Below are 24,718 nucleotides of genomic sequence, written 5' to 3' on the forward strand. Positions count from 1 at the left end.
TAATACTCACTGATCCAAAACCAACAGCGCTTGGATCCAGAGAGTATGTCTGTTGCCTTGTATGAGGTTCGATTTTAATTTGAAGTGGGTGTTTCTAGATAAGTATGTTGCACCTTCTGAGAGTGTCTTGACTTTTACTGCGTGAAAACTCAACTAAGTAACTTGTGTTTCTTTTCTAAATAGATTGAACTGATAGACAGAGTAGATGACATCTACCGAAACACTTCCTGGGATGATGGAACCTTCAATGGGTACGGCATACAGATAGAGCAGGTATTCACTGAACTCTGCAAAGGGTTTCCAAATTAAAGAAACATGGTTTAAATGTTGGGGTTTCTGATTATTTTATCTGGATTAGAGCTAAGATAATAAAATCCTACATTATTAACTCCATCCAGGAGCACTCAGAAATAGCATCTTACCAGTGATAGTGTTAATGATCTGAGACATCATGCCCGTTTTCAGTTCCTACAGTGTTTGAGATGTGAGTTTTCAGGGAGAATACTTCCATATTTAATCTCAATCCAAAGATGCTTTTATCCCCAAATGAGCAATTCTTGTTTCTGTCAGACATACTTTTATGAATTTATGTCATATTTCTGTCTGTGGCTGCTGCTTAGCTTACAAGGCCTGAGTGGGCCTCAAATACAGATGAAAAAACACAAATCCTGCCTGAAGAGCTTTAGTGGCTCCCTTATACATCATGATATTGTAGAGGCTGGTGTAGAGTGGATATTAGGTAATGTAGTGACTTCAGTTTTATGATGGCATCTGAGAGTTAGCACACAGAAACATGAAAAAGGGCATTAAAACCAGGAGGAATGCATCAGCTCAGCGTACTGCAAGAGCTGTGATGTGGGACATGGAGACTAATGGGACAAGCTAGCTGCCCCTTTGCTGGGAAAAAGTCTGCAGGAACAAGAGAGAAGCATTAATTGGGCAGGGAAGGGGAGAGAATATGAAGCACTAATTCTAGGTTCCTGGGAAAGTAACAATCCTTTAAAATATGTTTTGGTTAGCTAGAACTCTGAAATGATTTGGGCTTATTTGTACTGGTTGTATTTGGGTTTTTTTTGAAAAAGTAAAATGCACGTCAAAGCAGAATGTTACAGTGAAACTTTTGATGTTATCCTGTAAAAAGGCTGGTGTAGTTACTTATGATGTAGTTAGTGTTTTAACTAGCAGAACCTGGAAAGTTAACATTAGAATCATACTGAGTCTGAATTTTTCTCCTTACAAGGAGATGTTTAAAATTACATTTAAACCTTTTCTGTAGCTATAAAATTGACCAAAATTCCTCTACATTATTGTTGCCCTTTTTGAAATGTAGATTATCATCCACAATGAGCCAAATTCTGTAAAACCTGGAGAAAAGCATTACAATATGGCAAGAAGCTACCCAGATGATAAAAAAGATGCCTGGGATGTGAAAATGCTGCTAGAGGTAGGTTGTAACCCTTGAAAAGTGTTGTCTTTTACAGAGGATTACTCATTCATAATCTGCTCTGTAGTAACGGGTGAAACTCCTCTGCTCCCTTCGCATGACGTGTGGGTGTCACACAAAGTCAAACCAGCTGCTGTGCCCTGTAGCCCATGGTAAAGGGCTCCATTGCATAACTACAGAGCAGACACCAATTAGTCTTATTAATATGGTCTGAGTCAGAAAGACAGTCCTGATATGTCTGGCCCTGAGACTGACTGCCTTGTGACCTTCATCAAATTATTGTACTTGGTTTTCCCCTCCCTGCGAAAATGGGAAATGAATAGACAAGTTATGTAAATGAATGCATACAATGTATTTGGGTGTTTGTTTAATTTCCTACAGCTCTGTAGGACAGCTAAACAGCTGCTGTTTTCTGATTTAACCAGATTTAAGAGGTGCTTGTCTGCACATTAGATAAATGTTCTTATCTGTAGACTTCTGATATGCACTGTAAACTTTCTAACAGAGATTTGACTATATTTTTTCTTTATTAAAGCAATTTAGCTTTGATATTGCTGAGAAAGCAGCTCACGTGTGCCTTGCTCATCTCTTCACGTATCAAGATTTTGACATGGGAACGCTTGGTTTGGCTTATGTTGGCTCTCCCAGACCTAACAGCCATGGTGGCATTTGTCCTAAAGGCAAGGCTTCTTCTTCTTCTGTCCCAGTTGTGGGTTGAAAGCTAGTTTTTGTTATTTGTGTTTAATCCTTTTCTCCAACTTTCCTGGAGTATGTTGTATTATTTGCATACACTCTAGTAGTTGTTTTTTGCATAGAAGAGATGGCCATTTTTTTGGCTGGAGATGGAAAAAGAAGGGAAGGAAGGATAAAAGTCACTAAGCTATTGGTGTGAACAAGCTGGCTAGAACAAACCCTAGACCAAGGGCTGCTTTGTGTGGGTGCATCTTGCAGTGACTGTGGAATGGCAGATGCTGTTGTCTTGGAAATTTCTGATGTTTTCCCCTTTACTGCAATACATGAGCTGTTTGAGCTGTGCTTGAAAGATTTCCCAGCCCAAAAAACTGGCAAGAAGCATGCTCTCACTAGTGAGCCTGTGAGAACAATAAAGCTGTTCATTTCCCCAGACAAGGATCCCTGTCTCCCCAAAAGTACCCTGAAACCCAAGAAAAATGTTTGTCAATTTTCATTTGTTTATTTCTCCCTTCTATAGCTTATTACAGTCAAATTGCAAAGAAGGATATCTATTTGAACAGTGGCCTAACCAGCACCAAGAACTATGGGAAGACCATCCTCACAAAGGTAGGAGCATATCCTCCTTGTATGTGTGTGCTGGTGATGTGTGCCATGGGATTGTGACAACCTTCTGTGCTCTCTGAAACAAACTGCTGTCTTTCCATTTGAGTCAGCTTCCTGGGGACAAGGATGTAGGTCACAAAACAAAAATCATCCTTTTTGTTGTTGCTTACAAGGGGAGATTGAATTCACTGCGAAAGAGGAGTGAGGAAACATAGCTAGTGTCTAATAGGAACTGTAGGTTCCTAGGTGTAAACACGTTTTTGATATCTAAAGATGAATTTAAATGTATTTTGCTTTAACAAAAAACCCAAACAAACAACAAAACTCCAACAAACACACCCTCAAAAAGAACAAGGAGGCAAAGTAGGAGGTTTAGTTTGAACATTTTAATGAAATTCTTCCACTTGATTTTTGTGTCCTTGAGGAAGAGAACAGGACTAATTGGTGCTTATACTAAGCTTACTATAAGTTGATGCTGTCTGGATTTTTTTCCATACTTGATAAGACAGTAAATACATAAAGGCCTGAATATGGGCTTTGTCTCACTTGTAAAGATACCAGAGCAGTGCCTGTGTCTGCATCTACAGAATCTTTGCAGTTGGGCATATCTTGCTTTTGCTGACTTCTGCTGACTTCTCAGCTGTGCTTTTCTGTAGCCTGATTATAAAGGGAATTCATAATTGATGTGTGGGCTAAAACTTGGCACAGAAACTGTCAAGAAGATAGGAAAAAAAGACAGTGAAGCTTTGTGTTAGAAGGATGTTGACAGTGAGCTCTTGCTGTTGCCATGCCATTTGCATCAATCTCCAAACTGGAGTTGTGCCTTGGATTACAAAGGAAATTGAGTTTTTTGTCTTCCCAGTGGGAGGCACAAGGCTTGGGATGAGGCAGTGGGAGCATTATGGGTTGGTTTCACAGGGAAAGTGCTGCATAGTAGCCACTTGGGTTTAAAAAAAAAGAAAAAAACCTGCTTAAAACACTTCTCCGAATAAAACCCAGTGAAGCACAGGAGGGATCCCTGGGCAGCTCTCCTGTCTCTGGCTCTCACATTAGCCATGCTTAGACATGAACCAGTGCTGCTCATTCCAGTGCTTGCTCCTTCCCGAGCCCACACAGCAGCTGCACTGAGGGATTCTCTCTCCTGAACTGCCTGGTGTCCTTGCATTCACCTTTATTTCTGTGCAAGGTTAGTTTGTGGTTGTCACCTTGTGAGGTTGACACCATCTGCTGGCTAAGGCGCTGTGGGAGGTGCACAGCAAGCAGAGCTGGTTTAGGATCCTCAGCACAGGCAGACCTGTCTTGCATAAATAATGTTGGAATTACATCCCTGTTGGACCACAATTGTGGGTGTCTTTCCCAGTAATCATGCAATAGCAGAGTTTATTCAGCGCTCCTGATGTCATCATCCCTTTAGAAGAAATAATTCTAATGGCAATAGATGTTAAACAAGAGATTGACTAATTGTAGTAGCTGGTGTTCGTTTGAATTGCTTTTTGTTTCAACTTTTTATGCCTTCCAGCTACTTAAAAGCAAATTTTCATATTTTAAGTATCTTTATTGCATTGAAAACAAGCTTAAATTGGTATTCTAGGACAGCATTTTGCCTTTAGCACTGATTTAGTGTTCAAACCTAGTCCTGGAACTTGACTTTGAAATTTTATTTGCCTTTATTTCTCCACTTTTAGAAAAAGAAAAATGTCCATCCTGTCCCTCTTGGTGTATCTTAGAAGTGCTGATAGCCTGGAAGTAGCTGGGATCTTCTGTCCTTTCCTGCTCGGACTAATTTTTTTCAACATTGTTTTTTTCATGTTCAAAAAAGGAGGCTGACCTGGTTACGACACATGAACTTGGACATAACTTTGGAGCAGAGCATGATCCTGACAGTCTGCCAGAATGTGCCCCCACTGAAGATGAGGGAGGGAAATATGTCATGTATCCTATTGCTGTCAGTGGGGATCATGAAAACAACAAGGTATGGTTGTTTAGTTTTGCTTCAACATACAAGTTTCTGCTGTGGTCAGTGACCCTTTGTATGGCAACTCTGTTTAGTTAATGATTCCTGTTGCTTGAAACCATCGGGAATGTAATGGGTTAGCCATAAGGAGAAAATATTCGCAAGCAGTTGGGTTCTCTGCAAGATAAGGTCATCTTTTGGGATCTGAGTTTCAGTGGAGTTCATAGCATGTCAAGGTGCATTTTAATTAGTTGCTTGTAATTAGCTGTGGCCACATGCTGCTGCAAGCAAGTCATCAGCAAGAGTGCAGTCCGGGACCTTCAGTACCAAATAGTGTTTGGGTGGTCCATAGCTGCCGCTGTTGTAGAGAGACTGCCAGACACCACAGCTGCCGTGGGAGCTTGCATTGGCAATGTGGAGTTGACCTTGTGCCTGTTCTGCAGATGAGAAACCAAGATTATCAGGGGATGATTAGTCTGCAGTGGAGTCTGACTTGTGGCTCGTGCCCAGCCCCGCTGCCGAGAGGTAGCGCAGTCTGTCCCTGTTGGTACAGCTTCACATCCCGTCCTGGGGGTGGTGAAGCCCTGAAGCCATGGGAGAGCTGGGGTTGGCTCTGAGCCCAGCTGTGTGGGGGAGTCCCTGCAGTGTAATGTAGCAGTGTCCCTTACAGACCCAACCCTTACTTTCCCATCTTAAAATTTTTCCGAGGTATCAAGCTGACAGTATAGAGGGAATAACTGCTTTCTGAGACACCCAAATTTGGAAGTGTAGGGAGGCCATGGCTGTCTTAGATGCCAGTTGTTGACAGAAAGGTACACTCCTCAGTGCTGCTCTTTCCCCCCCGTGACTCTCTAGATGTTCTCAAGCTGCAGCAAAAAATCCATCCATAGGACCATAGAGATCAAGGCCCAGGAGTGCTTCAAAGAGCGCAACAACAAAGTGTGTGGGAACTCCAGGGTGGATGAAGGGGAGGAATGCGATCCTGGCCTCTTGTACCAACAGGCTGATCCCTGCTGCACTGCAGACTGTAAACTGAAAGATGGTGCCAAATGCAGGTAAGGGGAAATGAGCTGCAACTTCTCTTTATGCAGGAGAGAGTGAAGGGCTGGGCTGAAAACTCCTAAAGCCACTTGCAGTGTCACAGGCCTGTTTCTTGGCTTTCAGGCTAAACATGTGAGCTCAAGACGATAAAGGATATCAGGAAAGGCTACTATATGCATACATTAGTTTTTGTAGCATTCTCTTACTTTTTCTGAGAAGTGTCAGAAGCTATGGGCTTGAAAATGATTATTGTGGTGGTGTTATTTTTACTAGCATTGTTATAAAGCAAACTTAGGCAATTGAAAAACAAGATTTAAAACTTCCTGTGCAAACTTTCTGTGCAGATGGAATTTTTGCTTGTATTGCAAGGTAGCTTTATGCTGGGATCACATACTGATATTTCAAGACTGCTGCAGAACGTGTTTGAGCAGACAACACAGTGACTGCACTAAATGAGTCCTCTTTCTGTTCTTGCTTTTTTTTGGGGTGTTCATGGCCCTGTTGCAATGCAGTGCCCTATCTGTTTTTTTCATAGTTCAGCTTTACACCATGTAACATTAGAGAGCTTGTGCAACTCCTGTTGTTTAGCAAGAAAATCCTTCAATTTTAGTGAGTATTTTTATACTAAGGGCCTTTTTATGTTAGGTGAGAACAATGAAAATAAAGACAGTGCAGAATAAAAAGTAGGAAACCTTCAGGACAAATGGAAGGGGAGGAAGTGTTTGGGGAAGGAAAGGGTGAAAGGTCTTGTCCTAAATTGCACAGCAAATGACAAGAGGAGGATCCAAGGGCCTTCAACAGAAGGGTCCCTGTGTTGTCTCTCAATACACTGTACTGTCTATGTGATTTTACCTTTAGTCCTCATGTACTCAGTGGGTGTGTAGAAAGATGGCTGTGGGAGGGGGCAGAGAGGGCAAGGGTTGAATCAATGAGTCAGTATCCTAGAAGTAGGTTTTTTCCTCAAACATCTTTTTTTCTCTGGTTTTGTCACACTTGTACTTATTTTTTTAAAATTGCTTAATATTTATTTCTTTCATTTTGATCTTTCCCCAGTGATCGGAACAGTCCCTGCTGTAAAGGCTGCCAGTTTGAAAGTGCACAGAAGAAATGCCAAGAAGCCATAAATGCCACTTGTAAAGGAGAGTCTTTTTGCACTGGTAGGATGTGGTTCTGTCCCCTATATGTCAGCCAGCCAAGCGCTCCAGGCTCAGTGTCCTGTTCAACCCACTTTCAGTCTAGTGCCCTTTATCCATCCGGTACATGTAATTTTAGAGACCGGTTAAGCATCACAAAAGAGTCCTATAATGAGTTTCATTGTAGTCCAGGAGTCACTTGGAGATTTGTTGCCCAGAAGAACATGAAAAATGTTGATTTTTTTTTTTCTTTTCTTCTTTGTTTCTTTCCCTTGAAAGAAGAAAAAGCAAAACAGTGTGTTTCCCTGGGAGGGGACAAGAATGAATTTTGTCATAGAAAAGGTGGAATTACTGCAACTCTGCTTCACTTCCCCACTTGTTTACTTCTTCATAATCTTTCCTGGAGGCAGGGAGTCAAGTCAGTGTCTGCTTTCCTGGACTGCCTCCAGGGTCTGCACCTACTGCATGGTTGCCAGTGCCACAATGCCCGAGCTGTTGAAAGCCTCCAGAGCTTCTGCTGCCTCTCGGAGCAGCTGGCAGGCAGCCTGCAGATGAAAGCCAAGAACAAGCTATTGGGGTTCCCCTGGGATAAGTCTGTATTTCCATTATTTTCCCTTTTTCTTCTGCACACTTAGGTGCTCTGCCCTTTCTCTAACACAGCCCTCCCACTCTGCTGACTTCCATCTGTAGGGAACAGCAGCGAGTGTCCCCCTCCAGGGAATGCTCCGGATGACACCGTCTGTGTGGACATGGGGAAGTGCAAGGATGGGGAGTGTGTCCCTTTCTGTGAGAGGGAGAAGAACCTACGGTCGTGTGCGTGCAACGGTGGGTGACACGGGACTGAACTGCAATGGGCCTCATCTCTGCTCCGTGGGGAGCACTGGCTCTGCTGCAGGATGGCCTGTGGGAGGGCTGAGCTTGTGGTTTCTGGAAAAGTTAAAACTGTTGAGTATTGTCAGGTGTTTTCTGTTTGAAAAAGGAATGTGAATGTCCTCCTGTCTTCTGGTAGTCTGGATTGAAGACATTAGGATGAGACTTACAGTCTGACACTTCAGCTAAAAAAGAGGACACTCTCCTACCTTCCACCTCTGCCACAGCTGGATGGGAGGGATTGTAAAGAGATCCTGACCAACCTCTGGACCAGGCATCTGGCAGAAGAGTATTGGCCTCCAATGAGTAGTTAAAGATTTCAGAGAGGTTAAAGTGCTTTGAGAATATAGGATCCCTAAGTCCAGTCCCCAGCCACTGCAAACCTGCTCTCTGTATCATCTCTTAAGTGTGGTAAAGCAGCTGGGAGTAGGTGGAAGGCTTCATGGGGGCAGTGCAAGGAACCGCTGTGAGCCACACTGTTTGAGATGGAGGGCATAGCTGAGGAGAAAGGTGTCTAGAGGACTCAGACTCCAAGGAATATTTAATATCTCTTTTTGTGGATATGCTTGGAACCTCTTCACTGGCCCGTTGTTTCCTGCAGTGTTGGGGTATCAGCTTGGAGAGCTTGGTTCCAGTGTATCCCCTAATTGCACAGAGCATGTGATTGAGTTTTAGGCTTGGTCATCAGAGTGCCTGAAACTGGGCAACTCACATAGTCCTGCCTTCCCTGTGGGGAAGCTGTTGATGAACACAGTCAACCAGGGGAGACATGGGGTTGTGGGTTGCAGGTGACTCTTAGTGCTTCCAAGGAATGAGTGTGTTGCTCTGCTGCAGAAACGGACAATTCCTGCAAGGTGTGCTGCCGGGACGAGCAGGACAGGTGCACCCCGTACGTCGATGCCAACGACCAGTTCCTGTTCCTGCGCAAGGGGAAGCCTTGCACCGTGGGATTCTGTGACACTAATGTAAGTGTTCCCAGCTCTGCTCTGGCTGGGGGGGTGAGTCCTTGGGGAGGACTGTGCTGGTGAAGAGAAGCCAAAGCTTAACCTGTTGCTGAGCAGGGTGGGACATTTTAAGTCTCTCTTCACGGGGTGAAGGGTGTTGGAGGCTGCAGATAGAAGTTAGTTCTGCAGAGACCTGTGCAAGGTGGAGCTGTTACCCTCTGCACCTGCTTATTACCCTCTTCTGCTGCTCCCCACAGCTCAGCCAGCTGGCAGTCCTTGCGAAGGAGGTGAATGAGCACTGCCATAAGCTTGGCTAGGTTTGCAGCACTTGCCTTTACAGTTGTTCACATTAGCCCAATTAATGTAATTTTTGACTCTAAATCATTCCAGTCAGCTAGCAATCACACAAAAATCCAACTGGCAGTATCTGGAAGGGGCAGTGAGCCCATGGCAGGGAGACTGGTGGGTTTCTGGCACTCAGTGGCCTTTTCTGTGGTGCAGCTGCACAGTCACGTCACCTTCAGACCCCAGTGGTTGGAGCTAAACGGGTGTGAGCAGAAGTGAATTTGGGAGGGCATGTCCCAGCCCTTCCACTGGCAGAACTGGAAGACCAATGATCTACTGTGTTAAACCAGCACAGCCCAATCTGGCAATGAGTCTGTCTGTAACTGTGAGCTCCCGAGAGCTGCAGCCTTCTCCATGGGTAATGGGATCTGAGGCTTCCAGTGCTTACACCTCTCTAGAAGCTTCAGTTTTATGTCCCCTAGCACAGGCCAAAGGTAGGGGTTTGCACATTTCAGACTTTCAAACTTCATCTGTTTCAAACAGCAATCGAATTGAAACTGTTTTGCCAAAAATAAAAGCAGTAAAAATGGACTGCTGCTGTTGGGCATGGGTGTACATGTGTATTCGGAATGCAAGTCCTGCTGAGTCTGTAGTTCTCATTTCATTACCATGCTTGTGTGTCCTTCCCTCACCAAGAAGGAAGTAGTTAATGCTTAGGTAACATAAGATCATTTTGTTACTTTTGCAGGGCAAATGCGAGAAGCAAGTACAGGATGTGATTGAACGATTTTGGGATTTCATAGACCAACTCAGCATCAATACTTTTGGTAAGATACACAACCATACCCTTTGGGGGTTTTTGAGTGCATGACACGAACCTCTAAAGCCTCAGAGGGAGTTAGCTGGCTGGCTTTATTCACCTGTGTACAAGGGTAGCCACTAGCTGTGTTTGTGATGTATCTAAGTGTATTTTTACCTGAAGTTTGACAATACTGAACTTGCTTTTCAAAGCTGAAAGGATGGGGGATCATTTTGCATTTCTTCACTTTGTTATTTTCTATCTAGGCATCTTCCAAGCTTGTGAAGGAAGTGATAGCTTCTTGTCTGAATACCAAGAGGTGGTCAGTTAGAGAAAAGGAAGTAAGACAGTCTTTTCAGAGGTCAGCTAGATTCAGCGTGGTACAAAGTGGGCCTCTCGGTGGGATTTAAATGTCAACAGGCTGGGAGGGGGGGAACACTTCCTTTCTCTGTTGTTTAAGAAAACCACTGAGGTCACATACCACAAGCTGTGTGCCTGTGCTGAGTCACTGTGAGGGGCCCTCTTGGTCTTGATCCCCACTGTGCAATCCAGGCAGGTGTCACCTCACTCCTGGTGTCACCCCTGCTGTCTCACGCTGTGTTACTGGAACCAGACAAACCCCGTTAATGAGCCAGTGCTGTGTAATGAGTGGTAACTGCATGTGCTCACAGTGACACTGCCTCCACAGTGCAGTTATCTGGGCTCAGGGCTTTCGATCTTGAACTTCAGGGACAAAACATTGTTTCCTAGATAATTATTAAAGCTATTGAGCCTGCTTGGATAGAGGCAGTTTGTGAATCTTTGGTATTCAAATAATTAGTTTGGGGAGGCAGGTAGTTATCACATGATTCTTGCATCAGAATTTGGTGATGGACTCGCAGTGCGTCTTGTACAACTGAAAGGGGCAGCTTGGCTGACTCAGTATAAGCTGCTCCAAAGTGACTCATATTACATGTTACAGCCTGACAGCATTTCTCATCAGAGAACAACAGAAGAAGAAACCTGTTATTGTTAACATATATAATTTTAGAAAATTTTATAATTTTATCTTTGCCTATTCCTGCAGCCTGTGCTTCTCTGAGCAGTTCTGAGGCTTCACTTGCTGAGCAGTGGCTGTAGAATGGGGATAGATGTGTATGTTCATGAAACAGTATTTGGTAGGTAACTGACAGTTTTGAACTGGTTTCACAGGGAAGTTCCTAGCGGATAATATAGTGGGCTCTGTGCTTGTCTTCTCCTTACTCTTTTGGATTCCTCTCAGCATCCTTGTGCACTGTGTGGTGAGTAAACTGTCTTTGAGATGACTGCTTCTGTAAGAAGTGTTCCCTTCATACATGAAATGGCAGATGTCTGTGGATGTCTGTGGGAGAAACCAATGGGAAGCCTTTAGTAAACCCTGTGGGGAAATCCAGCATATGTAAGGCTTACTGCTCCTTCAGTAGGCAAAAATCCTGCTAAACTCTGCCAGGCCTGGCAGACCCTGTGCTCTCATGACTATTCCCTGGAGCCCTTCTCATTCTTTCCCAGGCAGATTTTCTTTCTTGGCCTCTTGAATTCTACCCAAGTATAATTTTGGTAATTTTATCATTACAGTTGAAGTTTTCTAAAGCCCTGTGAAGAAATAAGACACCCATATTTTGAGGGAAGACCTAGAGTGGGAAGTGGTCTTGGTTGAGCTTGGGTGGATGGCTAAAGAGAAAGGGGGAGCTTTTGACAACTGAGATCGTGGGCATGTAGCATGCTACCATCAGCAGTGTGGGTTTAGAGCAGAGGAGTGCTGCACCCACAAGCAGTCCTGGGATGGATGGGAAGGCATGGGAGTAAGGGAAGGGAAAGAGCCCCACACAGTGCTGTATCCCCGCAGAAAAAAAGGGGACAGGGACTTTGCCTTTGGGAAATTAACTTTCTTATTTTGTGTTTGTGTGTTTTGATTTGTTTTTTTTTTTTTTGTTTTCCAATAGGACAAGAAATTGGACAAGCAGTACGAGGAGAACACAAAGTCCCTGTTTTGCCCCAGCGTAAGTTGCTGTCTGAACCCAAATTGACAGAAAGCTCTCCAATGTGTACTGGAAAACCTGAACCATGGGTGTCTGCAGGGGATTTATTAAAGAAGTTATTATATCAGAGACACCCGAAGCCTTGCGCTGCAGAGGGTGGATCAGTCTGAGAGGAAGCCATTTCTGAACAAGCCTGTGCTCACTTTGTCAAGCACTGCAGCTTGGTGGGGTAGATTCTTCCTTCCTGTCAGAGCTGTGCCTTGTCTCCAGAGCAGCTCTCTGGCAGCAGCCGCAGCTCCCAGGGCAGGAAGCCTCTCTGCTCCGCGGAGCACCGCGTGCGGCATCCCCTCGGCACAGATCACTTGGCAGCTTCAGCCACAGGCTGCCTGTTCCCAGCCAAGTGGTGTCAGGGAACCACACGAGGCTCAAAAATCTCTGCAAAATGCCCTGTCTTTGCTGCAGAATGGCTGTTTGCAGGGGGCAGCTTCTAGAGACCAGACGTGCTACAGCCTTCCAGTTGCTCAAGGGGCCCATCAGTCACTTCCCACCTGGCAGATACTGAGCTGGGAGAGGGGAAAAGCAAAAAAGTGCAAAGATAAATTTTAATCATGGTCCAGCACAGGGCACCTTCTGACAAAGATTTTTGGGTATCCTTTCCTGTGCTTTGACAACCTAATTCTTATTAATAATTGAATCATTCGATTAAGGTAATGTCTTTTTGTAAGGGGAGGGGAAAAAAAAAACCTTGCAGAGCTCTTCCTTGTATGACCACTGAGGGAAGCATACTGAAGTCAGAGACCACTGAGGCAGACTGCCTCTGTCATCTACCCTGACAGAACTGAAGGTGATCTTAGTTTGAGTGCCCCATAGCTGGTCCTGAATGCCATGAGAAAAGTCACCTTAGAGCTTTTTACCTGCATTCAATCATGAAAATCCCAGAAGCAGGTGTAGTGAGAGAGCACTGGTATTGTTAATGGGCTCCTTGCACCAGCAACAGTTTAGCAAACAGTTCTTGTGTCTTTTGGATCTGCTGAGGATGGAGCAGTTGGGAAATGCAGTACTGGTAGCAGGTACTCATCTCATCCTGTCCAGTACTAGCATTTGCTCAGGTCCGTGAGGATTTTTTTATGCCTAGAAATCTCTAGATGTTTTCCAAACCATGCTCAAAAAGAAGCAGAAATCAATGGACTTTTATCTTAATCTGGGTTGCAGAATTTGTTTGTGATGATACCGGTCCTTCCAGTCTTTGACCCTGTGTTCATGTGCACATGAAACCAGGAACTCTCCAGGTTGGAGGAGTGGAATAAGCTGTACCTTGGACTGCTTCCCTGCACTGAGCTCTCTGTCATCCAGCTTGACCCTGCATTTCTAGTCCTAGGTTTCGCCAAAGCAGTGTTGAGCCTGGGGGAGATGGGGCCGAGTCAGCTCTGTCCCATTGAGACTGTGGGGCTTTATACAGAGAAGGAAGAAGCAGAAATAAAATGCCTTCAGGGACTGGAGGGGGGATGTGGTAGCCTTTAAACCATCCTAACAGGAGTGCAGGTGCTCCTCAGGAGGTACCTCCTCCCTTTGAAAAACGACTCAAAAACTGAACCCTGGACTAGGTCCTGGTGGGTTTTTTCCAGTGACATGGCTGCTTGTGTCTTGCAGAACGTGGAGATGCTCAGCAGCCTGGACTCTGCCTCCGTTCGGATCATCAAGCCCTTCCCCACGGCACAGTCGACGAGCCGGCACCAGCCGCTGCAGCCCCTCACGGCCGCACCCGCCGTCGCCGCGGCGCCCAAACAGGACCACCAGAGGATGGACACCATCCAGGAGGACCCCAGCACCGACTCCCACATCGACGAGGATGCCTTTGAGAAGGACCCTTTCCCAAATAGCAGCTCGGCCGCCAAATCTTTTGAGGACTTGACAGACCATCCTGTCATTAGGAGTGAGAAAGCTTCGTCCTTCAAACTGCAGCGCCAGAACCGGGTGGACAGCAAAGAAACAGAATGCTAGTGTCTTGCTGCCTTCCAAATGTACAGCTTGTGCCTGCAAAACAAGGATCTAAAACCATTTCATTTCTATAAATATAAATATATGTATATATATTTTTGTGAGGGAGTGGGAGAATAAGGAAGTGACCTACTGCAGATGCTGGTCATGTGTATGACCTTCCTTAAATTACATTTATTAGAGCATTATATCTTTTAAAAAGGAAAATCCAAACTAGAACTGGCTTGTTTTTTGAAGCTTTTTGGATTTGTTCTTCTGTTTCCTTGACCTTTAACATTTCCTTCAACCTGTGGTGCAAAACCAAGTATCCTGATGGATACTGGATTGTGTATATCAGCCTTTTTTATAATTTAATATTTTGTAGTCTGACAGCACTGATAGACAAAATTAAGGGGCTTTTAAAACCAAAATGAAAACACTGCAGTATGTTCCATATAGAGTAGACCATTTAGAAATTTAAGGTACATGTAAACAAAAGCCTAAGAAAATGCCTTGAGAACAGAATAAGAGTAATGAAACAGATAAAAATAGAGTCTTGCAGCATTCAATGAAATGCATAATCAGAGTAAAGAAGCATTAGATACACAGCTTCTGAATAAATAAAAGGATCACAAAAGCAGTTAAACCTTATACAGTGCATGGAAAATGCTCCTCTAGCATGAAACCCTTTTGACTCAGAGATGAGGTTGTCTTGTCTTTGTGGCTTTTGCTGGGAGCTTCCCCCTCTGCACTGAGTCTGTGTGTCGCAGGTGTCTGGTAGAAGAAAGAAGTGTAAGGGGAGAAATCATTTATGCAGGTGATGACGTCTTAAAATGCTGTTTACAGCAGTTGTTTCAGTGCAGAAATGTTTCTCCAAATGTTAATTTAAAATAGGCAACACTATTGTTGAAATGTTCAAATGGCTGTCTCTGTTTTCTGTGGTCTCTGTGGCCTTTGGAAGCTCCTACTGCCTGAACAGGCGGGGGGGGGGGGGAATCACTCAATTGCAGGGGAGGCATTTGCTTGAAAACAATTGTGAATTTAGTAAAGAAATGAAGAAACCTTTGTTAAAACTTGCAGGGTAAGTCTAAGGAGGAGACTTTGTGAATTCAAATTCTCACACAGGTAGCAAAATATGATGTTAAAAGTTGGTAATTGGAATGGTGTCCTCTGTACACCTGGAGCCAGGTGAGCTGGGACTGCCATGTGAGTATTGTTTTGGCTTAGTAGCAGCTGGACTGACACAGTGGAGTCACAGAGCAACTGTCCTGATAGCACAGCAGCACCTTCATTGTGCATCTGTTTTCTCCCACAATAATCTCCTGATAAAACTGACAGAAGGTGACCAAGGGCAGAACTGTTTAACTGTTACAATCCTGGACTCGGCCACAGGGGAACCATGGCTGCAGCGAGCCTGTGTTTTTAAACATGAGGGAAAGGAACCAAACCTGTGCTGGAGGGTTGTGTGAGCTCCTCCCCACCCAAGGATACTTGTTACACTAATACTTGAACGTGTGCCTTATGGTATTCCTATCTGACTAGCTATTGTGTTTTATATACTGGGTTTGAACTTTGGGGTTGTTTGTTTTTTGTTTGGGTTTTCTTTTTTTGATTCAGTGCAAAGTACATGTGTGAGGAGTTAATTTAATTCCAAAAAAAATAAAAACTTTTTATATTAAAAAAAAAATCAGTTAAACAAGAGCTGTTTCTGTGCAGTCCTTTTAGAAAAGATCTCCATTCTTCAGCTGTCACACTCTGAGTTAAAGTCTAGCATGCAGCCAGGCATTTCCAGCTGCTCCTTTCTGAAACTCAGCTGCTGTGGAAGCCGGACCCAGAGCATCTTTGGTACAGACTTGCATTCGAAGGCCTGCCCTGCTTCCTGCTGGGGATGGAGTTGGTCTTGCCACATATTCTGTGGATTATTATCAGTTCAGATGGTGAAGTTAATGCCTAAGGTATGGGGGTGCACTCAAATGCCTTTTCAGGTAGCAAAACTGTAAGTGCATGTTCTCAGCACAAAGGTCTTTCCATCCCAGGTGAAAACCAGGCATTGGCAGGTGCTTGGGAGCACGAAAATACAGGGTTGGAGCAGGCCTTGGAAATCACTGGATCCAGCCCCACTCTGAGCTGTATTCCAGAAATTGAAAGAGGCATTTGCATGGCTGGTTTGTAACACCTAAGGCAGGAAGATTCACAGCTTCCCACAGGGAGCTTTCACTGTTCAGTCTTTACTGTAAGCATTTATTACAGAAAGGACAGTCCACTTTAATACTTGTAAATATTTATAAGTCAAACTAGCTTCTGGTCTGGCTTCAGGCACATGACAAGTAACTATTTGTGCTCCAGTTTATAAAACTGTTACATCGCAATGATGGGTTTTGGCCAACGTGTCCTAATTATTTAGTGAAGCTAAGGCAGCCTCATGGCACTAACAGTGCAGGACATCAATCATGAGATGCTCTCAGCCTCTGTCTCACCCAATAAATAAATAATAAATGCATGGTAAACACATCTCTTTCATGCCAACCTAAGTGTTAATATAAGACCTGAATTATGGAGGGATTATGTTTGCAGTGATAAACTGTTTGATCTTTATGCACAGTCCTCATTTTTGTTGCTATCTGGCTTTCTAGCCAATTATTTTCCAAACCATTTTTTTCCATACTTGTAAAATTTCATCTAAGTTTCAGGCAAATTTTTTTTTCATTTTTTAAAGGCAGTTTTGTAGTTTGTGTTCTCTTGGTCAAAAGCTATGCAGAGTCTGCAGTACTCACCTGTAACATTAGTTGTTAAGTTATGGATGAATCCCAAAGCTCACCTGAAAGGTCTCCTTAGCTTGATGGCAAATGACATATGGTGCAGCTTTTGTCAGCAGAGATGCAGAGCTTTTCAAGTTCGTACATCACCAGTTTTATACTATCCAAAAACATGCACTGCTTTGAAATCTGTGCCTATACACAAGTGCCAAGTGTAAAGAAGCTGCTGCTGGGTGCTGAAATAACTTAAACTTTAAAAGCCCTGCTCTGACAACACTGTATCACTATCAGAGCCTCGCTAAAACTCAGAGGACTGCTTTTCCTGCAGTCTTACATCCAAATAAATTAATCTGGACTGACATTAATGGTTCTTGACAAACTCCATGCTACTCCCTCTTATCAGCTCCTAAGTGTTTAAAGCAAGTAGATGGTATTAATCAAACTGCAGTCCCCAAAGCTCAGACCAGAAACTTCTCAGGGAAGCCTCTGTCCCTTGGCCACAGAGCAGCTGAGACAATCATTTTCCTCTGAGTCTTCCAAGGAAAGAGCTGTTCATCCCTGGCACCAGCAGCAGAAAGAAAAACCACCCCAAAACACATCCCAAGTGGTCTCATCTTTATTCTCCCACAGACTAAGAGAAGGTGACACAGAAGAGCATTGATGGGGCCTCCCCTGTACACCATTCCCTGAGGACACAGTTTGCAGGACACTGCTGGATAACGGGCTGGCTGTGTCTGGCGTGGCTGCCTTGGCTCCTCACTGCAGGGGATCTCACAGCAGACTGGCCTCGGGGTTCGTGTGGTCCACGTCACGCCAGTAAGGAAGCAGGGAAGGAAGTGCAGACACTTTGTTTTCCAGGCGTGACCAAAGCTGAGCTGCCAGAAAGCTGTTGCCTTTTGGTGATAAATGAAGACCATCAGACAAATAGGAAGAGAAATCCTACAAGGGAGGTCAAAGACAGGTATTAGTGTATTTGCTAGTTGCAAAGAGAAGGTTTGGAGTAATTCTTCAAAGCCAGTTGGTGTATATATATACTGGTTTTATTTTTCACCATTTGTGCTAAAATAGTAAGAGAATGTTCTGATGGCTGAAGTCACTGCTACCCATCAGGAAAAGACTGAGTGATGCTCCATCTATTCCATGATTCAAGTCCAAGTTAAAGGTTATTTACAGGGGACATCTGCTAACCAAGTATCATGGCCAGGCCATATTAAGCTTTATTTCTCACTGCCTACTATGAAGCATTGTGGTTTACTCTTTTCCTTCCCCAAAGTGTAACTTGGATATATTTTGTATCATGTCAGTGTTAATGCAGCACCACCAGTTCCTCTATGCTAAATAATGCATTTCACAATTCATGACAGTGTCGAATCTTTTCTCATTACATCATACCTGGTTCTTTTGCATCAGTGTCCAGAGGTCGAGCACGTCTGTCCCGCAGTCCTTGGCGACCTGGACACAGGCCTGGGCGTACTGCCCAGTGGTGGCATTGCAGCGGTTTAGTTTGTCACCTACCAACCAGAAACAGAGAGAACAACTCACAACCACGACTGATACAGTTTGATTTCAGCCTCCTGTGCCACAATTTGTTAAACCAGCAGACATAACCAATTACAAACTAAATCCAAAGCACTGCAAGTAAGCGGCCAGAAGTAAAGCCTGGGTGGTGCCTTTCAGGGCACCTTTTGGTTTTGAGTAATTTCAAAAAGACTCTTGTTAAGAAATGTGCAACAGGTGTGAGGCAACTGCACCAAGCACACAGCATGACTCTTACATCTGTACTGTTCACAGCTTTCACCTACTGGCACTCTAGGTGAAATCAGTGCATAGATTTAAAACTCTTCGTATTCCTGCTAAAAGCAGGCAGAAGAGTAAACTAAATGTAAATCTATTTACAAGTTCAGCTCCTACTTTTTGGCTGACTTCCCACATTTAACAGCTCCTTGCAGCAGCTGCAATATGCTGGTGAGAGCGGGGCACATTTGGGTCCAAAGCTTCACCAGCACTCACAGCTGCTGCATCTGTGCACTCAGTGACACCAGAGCTGGACCTTCAGTATGTGCTCAGTGCCAGCTGCTCTAAGCCAGCAGTTCTGCACGGACCACAGGGAAGCTCTGGGGCAGGGTATCACCAAGTTATATTGGGGAGTTTTTTAATGGGACCTGAAGTGCAATTCATCAACTCCGACTCTACTCTCTCCTTGCGTCTGATGAATCAGGCATTGGAATGGGCTGCCCAGGGAAGTGGTGGATTCTCCATCCCTGGAGGTTTTTAAGATGAGACTGGATGTGGCACTCAGTGCCATGGTCTGGTATCCACGGTGGTGTTGGATCAAGGGTTGGACTTGATGATCTCAGAGGTCCCTTCCAACCCAGCTGATTCTGATTCTATGATTTCCACTTCTTTATACTGACACCTCTTTCTTCCCATCATTTCTTTTCATGGTAAAAATATCTCTGGCAGCCTCACTGGTCCCTTGTTTCCTAACTCTGGCATTTCTCAGCTTTCTTCCTGGCTCACCTTTCCAACAGACTGAGAGGCCTTTCAGCTCATTCAGCCTCCACCACAGAGAGCTCCCTTTGCTGCCAAATTGTATTGCTCACAACCTCACCTCCCAGGTGAGGCCTTGCAGTCCCATCTCTCTCTCTCTCTCTCTCTCTCTCTCTCTCTCTCTCTGACTTGTAATCTAACAAGAGTTGATAATTTCTTATTCTCCCTTTGCCTTTTCTTTCATCATTAGGATTATTTCTCAACAGTTTCATCTTCTCTTTCCTTCTGGAAGCACACAAATGCACACCTGCTCTCAATGTGCAGCTCTGCAGGAGCACATGCTGGGTCTATAAGCAAAGAGCAGCAACCAAAGAAAAGGCAGGGAATATGGGCATCTCCTGAGGGACCAAGGAGGCAACCCAGTGGTCTACCCTGACCTGCACTACTCACCCAGCTTGGAAAGGAGGACTGTCAGCAATGGGAAGCAATGATACCCAGAGGCAATGGGATACCCAGAGACACCAGATGCATCTGGGTGTGTGGGACTGACCTGAAGGAGCTGCTTGTTGTACTGGTGAGGTCACTGTGTACCACCTACAAAAATTCATGGCTAACAGGAGACCCATGGTGACCGGATGAAGGTTAACACTTCACCCATTTTTAAGAAAGGCAAGAAAAAATACATGGGAAATTGTTAATCACTCAGCCTCACCCCAGTGCTGGGAAGGATGTTGGTGTTACCTCCTCTTGGAATTAATTTCCAAGCACATAAAGGACAAGAAAGAACAATCAACACAAATTTAGCAAAGCTAGACCAACCCACTTGCCTTCTGCAATGAAATGATGGCTACAGAGCTGACAAAGAGCAGCCCTGACTTCAGCAGGGGCTCTGACTCTGCCTCCCACAGCACTCATGTTTGGAAGCCGAGTTTCCTTACGTGTTTCTTCTTACACAAGGACGAATGCTCCTGTGTACATCACCATCCTCCTTCCCATCTCTCCTTTGCTCTGATATCTATCTGACAAAACTAGAAACAGGCAGAACATTTCTCCTGGATACTGGAGGGCAGGTGGTCTGATACTGCTGCTCACTGTGCCCACAATAGTCCACCTGTGTTCCACTGTGGAACACCTGTGAATCACCCTGTCTTCTGTTCATCCCTAGACAGCAATCTCCTTTAGACAGATACTGGGAGATTCAATGCTGTAAATGAGTTTCCTCCCTCCCTACCCCATAAAAAGAACAGCTTTAAGATAAAAATGGATTAACATTTTACAAGTGCTCCTTGATAGCTGGGAGCCAGAGAAGCAGCATTTGAGGTGTGCTCACATGATATCACATCAAAGCCTTCTAACACAAACTCAGACAAGTATATTGTCTAAGTCAATGCAGTTTAAACATGAGGTCATCTTCAGTGTTACTGCTTTGACTGAAAGCACAACTCAGGATATGCAACACCACCTAAATTAGAGAAAATCCTGCCACTAAGGTGACAGCTCTGTATTTGCCTGACCTAACTCAAAAGTCTTTGATAAATGTGCAAAAACTGGACGAGCTGTCCCAACAGAAAAGACAACACTGTCAGTGGAGCCAGTGGGATTATGGCAATTTCCACCAGCTCAGTAACACAAAGTAAGCAATGCTGTTATGTCTCTAATTTTAGAGTTAGCTTGAACAATGCAACAGGAAATCATTGAAGCACCTTTTTCTTCTTTTTCAGGTACTTTTATTAGCATATTTAGAATTATCTAGTTTGGGTTTTTTCAATTCAAAATAAACCTGGCTAGGATATTACTGCTTATCCAAATAGATACGAAATCTGCTGTGACTAGTATAAAACTTTCTAAGGCATAAAATGCCAAAATATCTTCCATTATTTATATTATTTTGGAAGCTGCTGGGACACAATGTAATGTGCCTAGGACATCCTGTCAAAACTCATGGTCTTTGAGGACAGCCACCTCTGTCAGTTCTATGCATGAACAGATCAATCAACACTTCAGAAAGGATGCTAATAATTAGTTGGTAGTTACTCCACAAGTTTATCCAAAAGTTGTTTAGCAAAACAGCCAGCAGTCCTTTCCATCACTGCTGAGAACATGGCTGCAATCTGGCACAAGCACAAAGGAAATCATCTGCTAACCTGGGATCAGTAACTCACACTGTGCTGGTAAAAAGCAGAAATTCTGCCCATCCACATCATTCATTTACCTTTGGCAAGACACGCCTTTTCCCAAGCTGATTCCTGAAGAGGTGGTGGTGTTATCAAAATAATCCTGTCTTCAGTAATGTCTACTGACTTCAGATACTGTATCATGCTCTTTAGGTTCGCAGCATACTCCTCCAAAGGAACGTGTTGCTTAGGGTTCAGATCTGTGAGGGTGGAGCACATGCACGAGTGATGTTGAGATGCTTACAGGTTTATTTATTATGTGTAACAGGTTCGTTACACAACACAACAGGATTTTTACACAGCATATGACCATGGACGCTCACTCCCAGTATGCAGCCCATCTCAGCCACGGATTCAGGAGGTGTGGTAGGAAAATGCTGTTTTTCAATAACCAAAGGAGACAAAACAAAACTTTAAACACAGAACTCCAACCAACACAAATAAGGCAAAGGGGAAAAAAAACCACCGTTTTTTTTTCCAAGATGCTTTTTCTTACAACTCCATAACTTAGATCACATAATCACCTCAAACCTCATCTGAACCAAGACCTAAAATTTTTAACTCTCTTGAAAGCAGAGAAAATTTTGGAACGTCCCATAGACATGCAGCCAGTCCTTTGTGCACTGATGTTATCATTTTGATTAGACTAGCTGTGCATGCTGCTATGCTTATCTGAAAGAGAATCCAGATGCTACTTTCCCTCATTTCCTCAGCTCATCCACCAAGGACTCAAACTCTTTTAAAGACAGAAAAAAACAGCTAAACACCCAACTCCCGTTTTAGGTGATCACTGTACAACTAATTCTTGAGCACCCTGAAATTTACTTTTTTAATACTAAAAGTTGGGAAAAAAAAAAAAAGGACTGAAAATCATCCACTGTATAAATGAAAAGAGAGAAACCAGTTCCCAGAGAAGTGGTAGGAAAAGCCTATGAAATGTTCTGCCTTTTCTGTTAAACTGTAAAACTGTCTCAAGAGATCAGGTGATGGAAAAAAAGAGGACAAAAAGAAAGCTACCCTACCTTTCAAAGCACTGTCATTAGCTCCAAAGAAAATAGTAATGGCAATAATACTTTCAGCACTAGTACTTTCAGTGATCAATCTTGGAAGAATCAATTTAGCCCATCTGGTGTTGTACCCCGAGATCCCACGGTTCACAACATCACATTTTCTGAAATAGAGAAGCATATCAAAAAGAACATCTCTCCTCTGTCCACCAGAACAAAACTTGGGAAGTTCTGAACCATTCTTTCAGGATATCTGCCTCCATCCCTCTCAGGAAAAATGAGATGTCACAGGAATTTTCAATGGGATCATGTTTTGAAAGTGCATGCACAGACTGCACATTTAGTATTTACCTGTCACACTATGGTACCAGAAAAACAATCCTGATAATCACTAAGGAGTTTTTTCTTTCCACTTAAGCTTTGAGTAGAAACACCCAATGATTATTTCCACCAGTACTCAGTATGCTGCCACCAAAGCAGTTCCACTTTGCTGAATAAATAAATGTTAATAAATAAATATACATTAAATATTAACTTGTGTTAGTTTTAATTTAGAAAAGTCACATGACTCTCTGCATACTAGAAATTACTTTTGAAATTTAAGCTCTCACCTGACCAGTCTGTCAGCAAGGTATGCCCCCCAGCCGTTTTCCTGGAAGGAGTACTGAAAGTAAGCAAAATGGTTAGAACTTGCTCCCCCAGAGGTCAGCCCCACCACTGGCACCTTCCCTCCTCAAAAGCTTTTTTTGTGCGTGGCCTCTGGCACTGCTGCAGCAGCGCTCACTCCCTCCCTGCCCGGCCCCTCCGAGGTGAAACAGCGCCGGTCTCACCCAGACACATCACTGGCGTCCGAGGCAACACGGGGCTGTACCTACAGACCCCGCAGACTCTTCAAAATCAAAAATCAAAACTGACTGCTGCCAGACTGTAGTTTCATTTTGGCCACTGAGGGTTGGTTTTGTTTTGTTTGTAATATTTTTCTACTTTATTTCTAAGATCCTTTCACTGTGCTTTCATTCAAAGAGCATCTCTCAAAACTCCTCTCTCTGCATGCTGCTTCTCAGTGCAGTGTGATGCCTACCTCTTAAAGCAGTGGAAAAATGAACCCCTTCTCCTTATCCCCACTGCTGCACCACCCTCCCTGCTACAATTCTGCACAGTGAGTCGGTTTAGACACCGATCTCCCATTAAAGACAACTTTTGCCGCTGGCCAAGTTTTTTTTCAGAGCAGGTCAGTGAACCACTGCACCATGCAGAAGGCAGGGACCCAAAATCCAACACTAAAAAGCTGGTGTTGCCTCAAAGGAGATGTTCACCAGGCCGTGGTTCAGTCCCATCAGCACAGAACATGTCTCCGTGCTGGGCGAGCTGGACACAGAGAGCCGCAGGGCCGGGATGCACCGGGAGCCAGGGCAGGGCAGGCAGCAGCTGTGCAGACACCACGCGGGGCTCCCGGTCTGGAAAATGCCCCTGGCACCGAAATGCCACAAGCTACACCTTCACCACATCTCTATTCTAACGCAGGGACCTCGAGAATTCCTGCGTATTGGCTCTAAATCTCATAAAGGCCCACCAGGCGTGACGGCTCCCCGAACACCCTCACGGCAGGTCTAACAGGGATGTGACCGCAGTCCCAAGGGACCATGTCCGCATTTCCCTCACAAACGAATCCAAGCCCCGCGCTTGGCACCGGCGCTCCGGGTAATGCCGGGACGCTTCCGGGCTGCCGGCCCCGGTACGAGGAACAGGGATGGCCACGGAACTCCACCCGGGAATTGCGGAGCCAGGCCCAGGGGGAGCCGCTACCTCAGTGATGGAGTCTCCGAAGAGGAGGACGCGGGGCCAGCGCAGGAGCCGCCCGCGGGCTCCCGCCTCCGCCAGCGCCATGGCCGCGCCCGGACATCCGCCGGGAGCGGGGAAGGGGAGGCGGCCTCGCCGCTCTCCTGAGGCGGGAAACGGGGCGGCAGCGCCGGGGGAGGCCCCGGTTCAGCTCCAAAACCGGGTTCAGCTCCAAAACCGGGTTCAGCTCCCAGCTCCCCCCTGAAGGTTTCATCGCCCCCCTCCCCACGTCAAAGGCTCATCCATGGAGGTGCGCGGAGAGGGGCAGCCGGAGACAGATCCCTCGCCCTTTGTGCCGGCTGAAAGCGCGTTCAGAACATGTGTAATTTTAAGATTTTTATCTGCTCCAGAGAGACACTTCCTTTTTAAGAAAATGCAATTATCTCATTTAAAAGACTTCATAGTCTTAGTTACCCAACGACACAAATGAAGGGGGGGAAAGCTGCTGATAATTCTGCTAGTACTAATACACTAATTCTGGGAATACTAGTACTGCTATGAAGATTATTAGGTGCCATTTTAATAAACTGAGAAAAGGAGGGGGAAAAAAGCTGTGTGTACAAGAGAAACATTTAATCTCTTTTGACTCAAAAGTTACTTTCTGTGGGCATTTTTCAGTATGACTTACTGTTTGTCCACAATCCCAGCTACCTCAGGAATGTCACACTGTATTTGGAATTCTCCTGCATCCTGCAGTTTCTGATACCCCGTG

General features: G+C 44.6%; 2 protein-coding genes across 3 annotated transcripts in view; one reads left to right on the plus strand and one right to left on the minus strand.

The window, feature by feature from the left end:
• The window catches only part of ADAM17 (ADAM metallopeptidase domain 17), a 35,283-nt gene extending 19,866 nt beyond the window's left edge, over nt 1-15,417 (plus strand). Inside the window, exons 7-19 of the mRNA XM_018088842.2 lie at nt 184-273; nt 1,331-1,444; nt 1,980-2,124; nt 2,655-2,743; nt 4,560-4,712; nt 5,550-5,749; nt 6,789-6,892; nt 7,559-7,693; nt 8,573-8,703; nt 9,716-9,794; nt 10,958-11,046; nt 11,728-11,784; nt 13,414-15,417. Of these exons, the coding sequence (XP_017944331.2) occupies nt 184-273; nt 1,331-1,444; nt 1,980-2,124; nt 2,655-2,743; nt 4,560-4,712; nt 5,550-5,749; nt 6,789-6,892; nt 7,559-7,693; nt 8,573-8,703; nt 9,716-9,794; nt 10,958-11,046; nt 11,728-11,784; nt 13,414-13,764 (1,737 nt within the window). The 3' untranslated portion in view covers nt 13,765-15,417. The remainder of the gene's footprint in view (nt 1-183; nt 274-1,330; nt 1,445-1,979; nt 2,125-2,654; nt 2,744-4,559; nt 4,713-5,549; nt 5,750-6,788; nt 6,893-7,558; nt 7,694-8,572; nt 8,704-9,715; nt 9,795-10,957; nt 11,047-11,727; nt 11,785-13,413) is intronic.
• A 1,677-nt stretch (nt 15,418-17,094) lies between these two features.
• Nucleotides 17,095-24,070, minus strand: IAH1 (isoamyl acetate hydrolyzing esterase 1 (putative)). Of its 2 annotated transcripts, none has more exons than XM_008932703.3 (6): nt 23,974-24,070; nt 22,779-22,831; nt 22,183-22,331; nt 21,199-21,360; nt 17,889-18,007; nt 17,095-17,435 (listed from the first exon to the last, which is right to left on the minus strand). In XM_008932703.3, the coding sequence occupies exons 1-6, from the start codon at nt 24,052-24,054 to the stop codon at nt 17,268-17,270; spliced, it is 732 nt and encodes a 243-aa protein (XP_008930951.3). In that variant the 5' UTR covers nt 24,055-24,070; the 3' UTR covers nt 17,095-17,267. The 2 variants fall into 2 exon arrangements, with proteins under 2 accessions (XP_008930951.3, XP_025752574.2); XM_025896789.2 differs by lacking the exon at nt 23,974-24,070 and adding an exon at nt 23,741-23,955.
• Between the last annotated feature and the right edge of the window lie 648 nt (nt 24,071-24,718).

The sequence above is a fragment of the Manacus vitellinus genome, unplaced genomic scaffold (assembly GCF_001715985.3).
Source record: "Manacus vitellinus isolate BGI_N305 unplaced genomic scaffold, ASM171598v3 scaffold_11_pilon, whole genome shotgun sequence".
Lineage (NCBI taxonomy): Eukaryota > Metazoa > Chordata > Aves > Passeriformes > Pipridae > Manacus > Manacus vitellinus.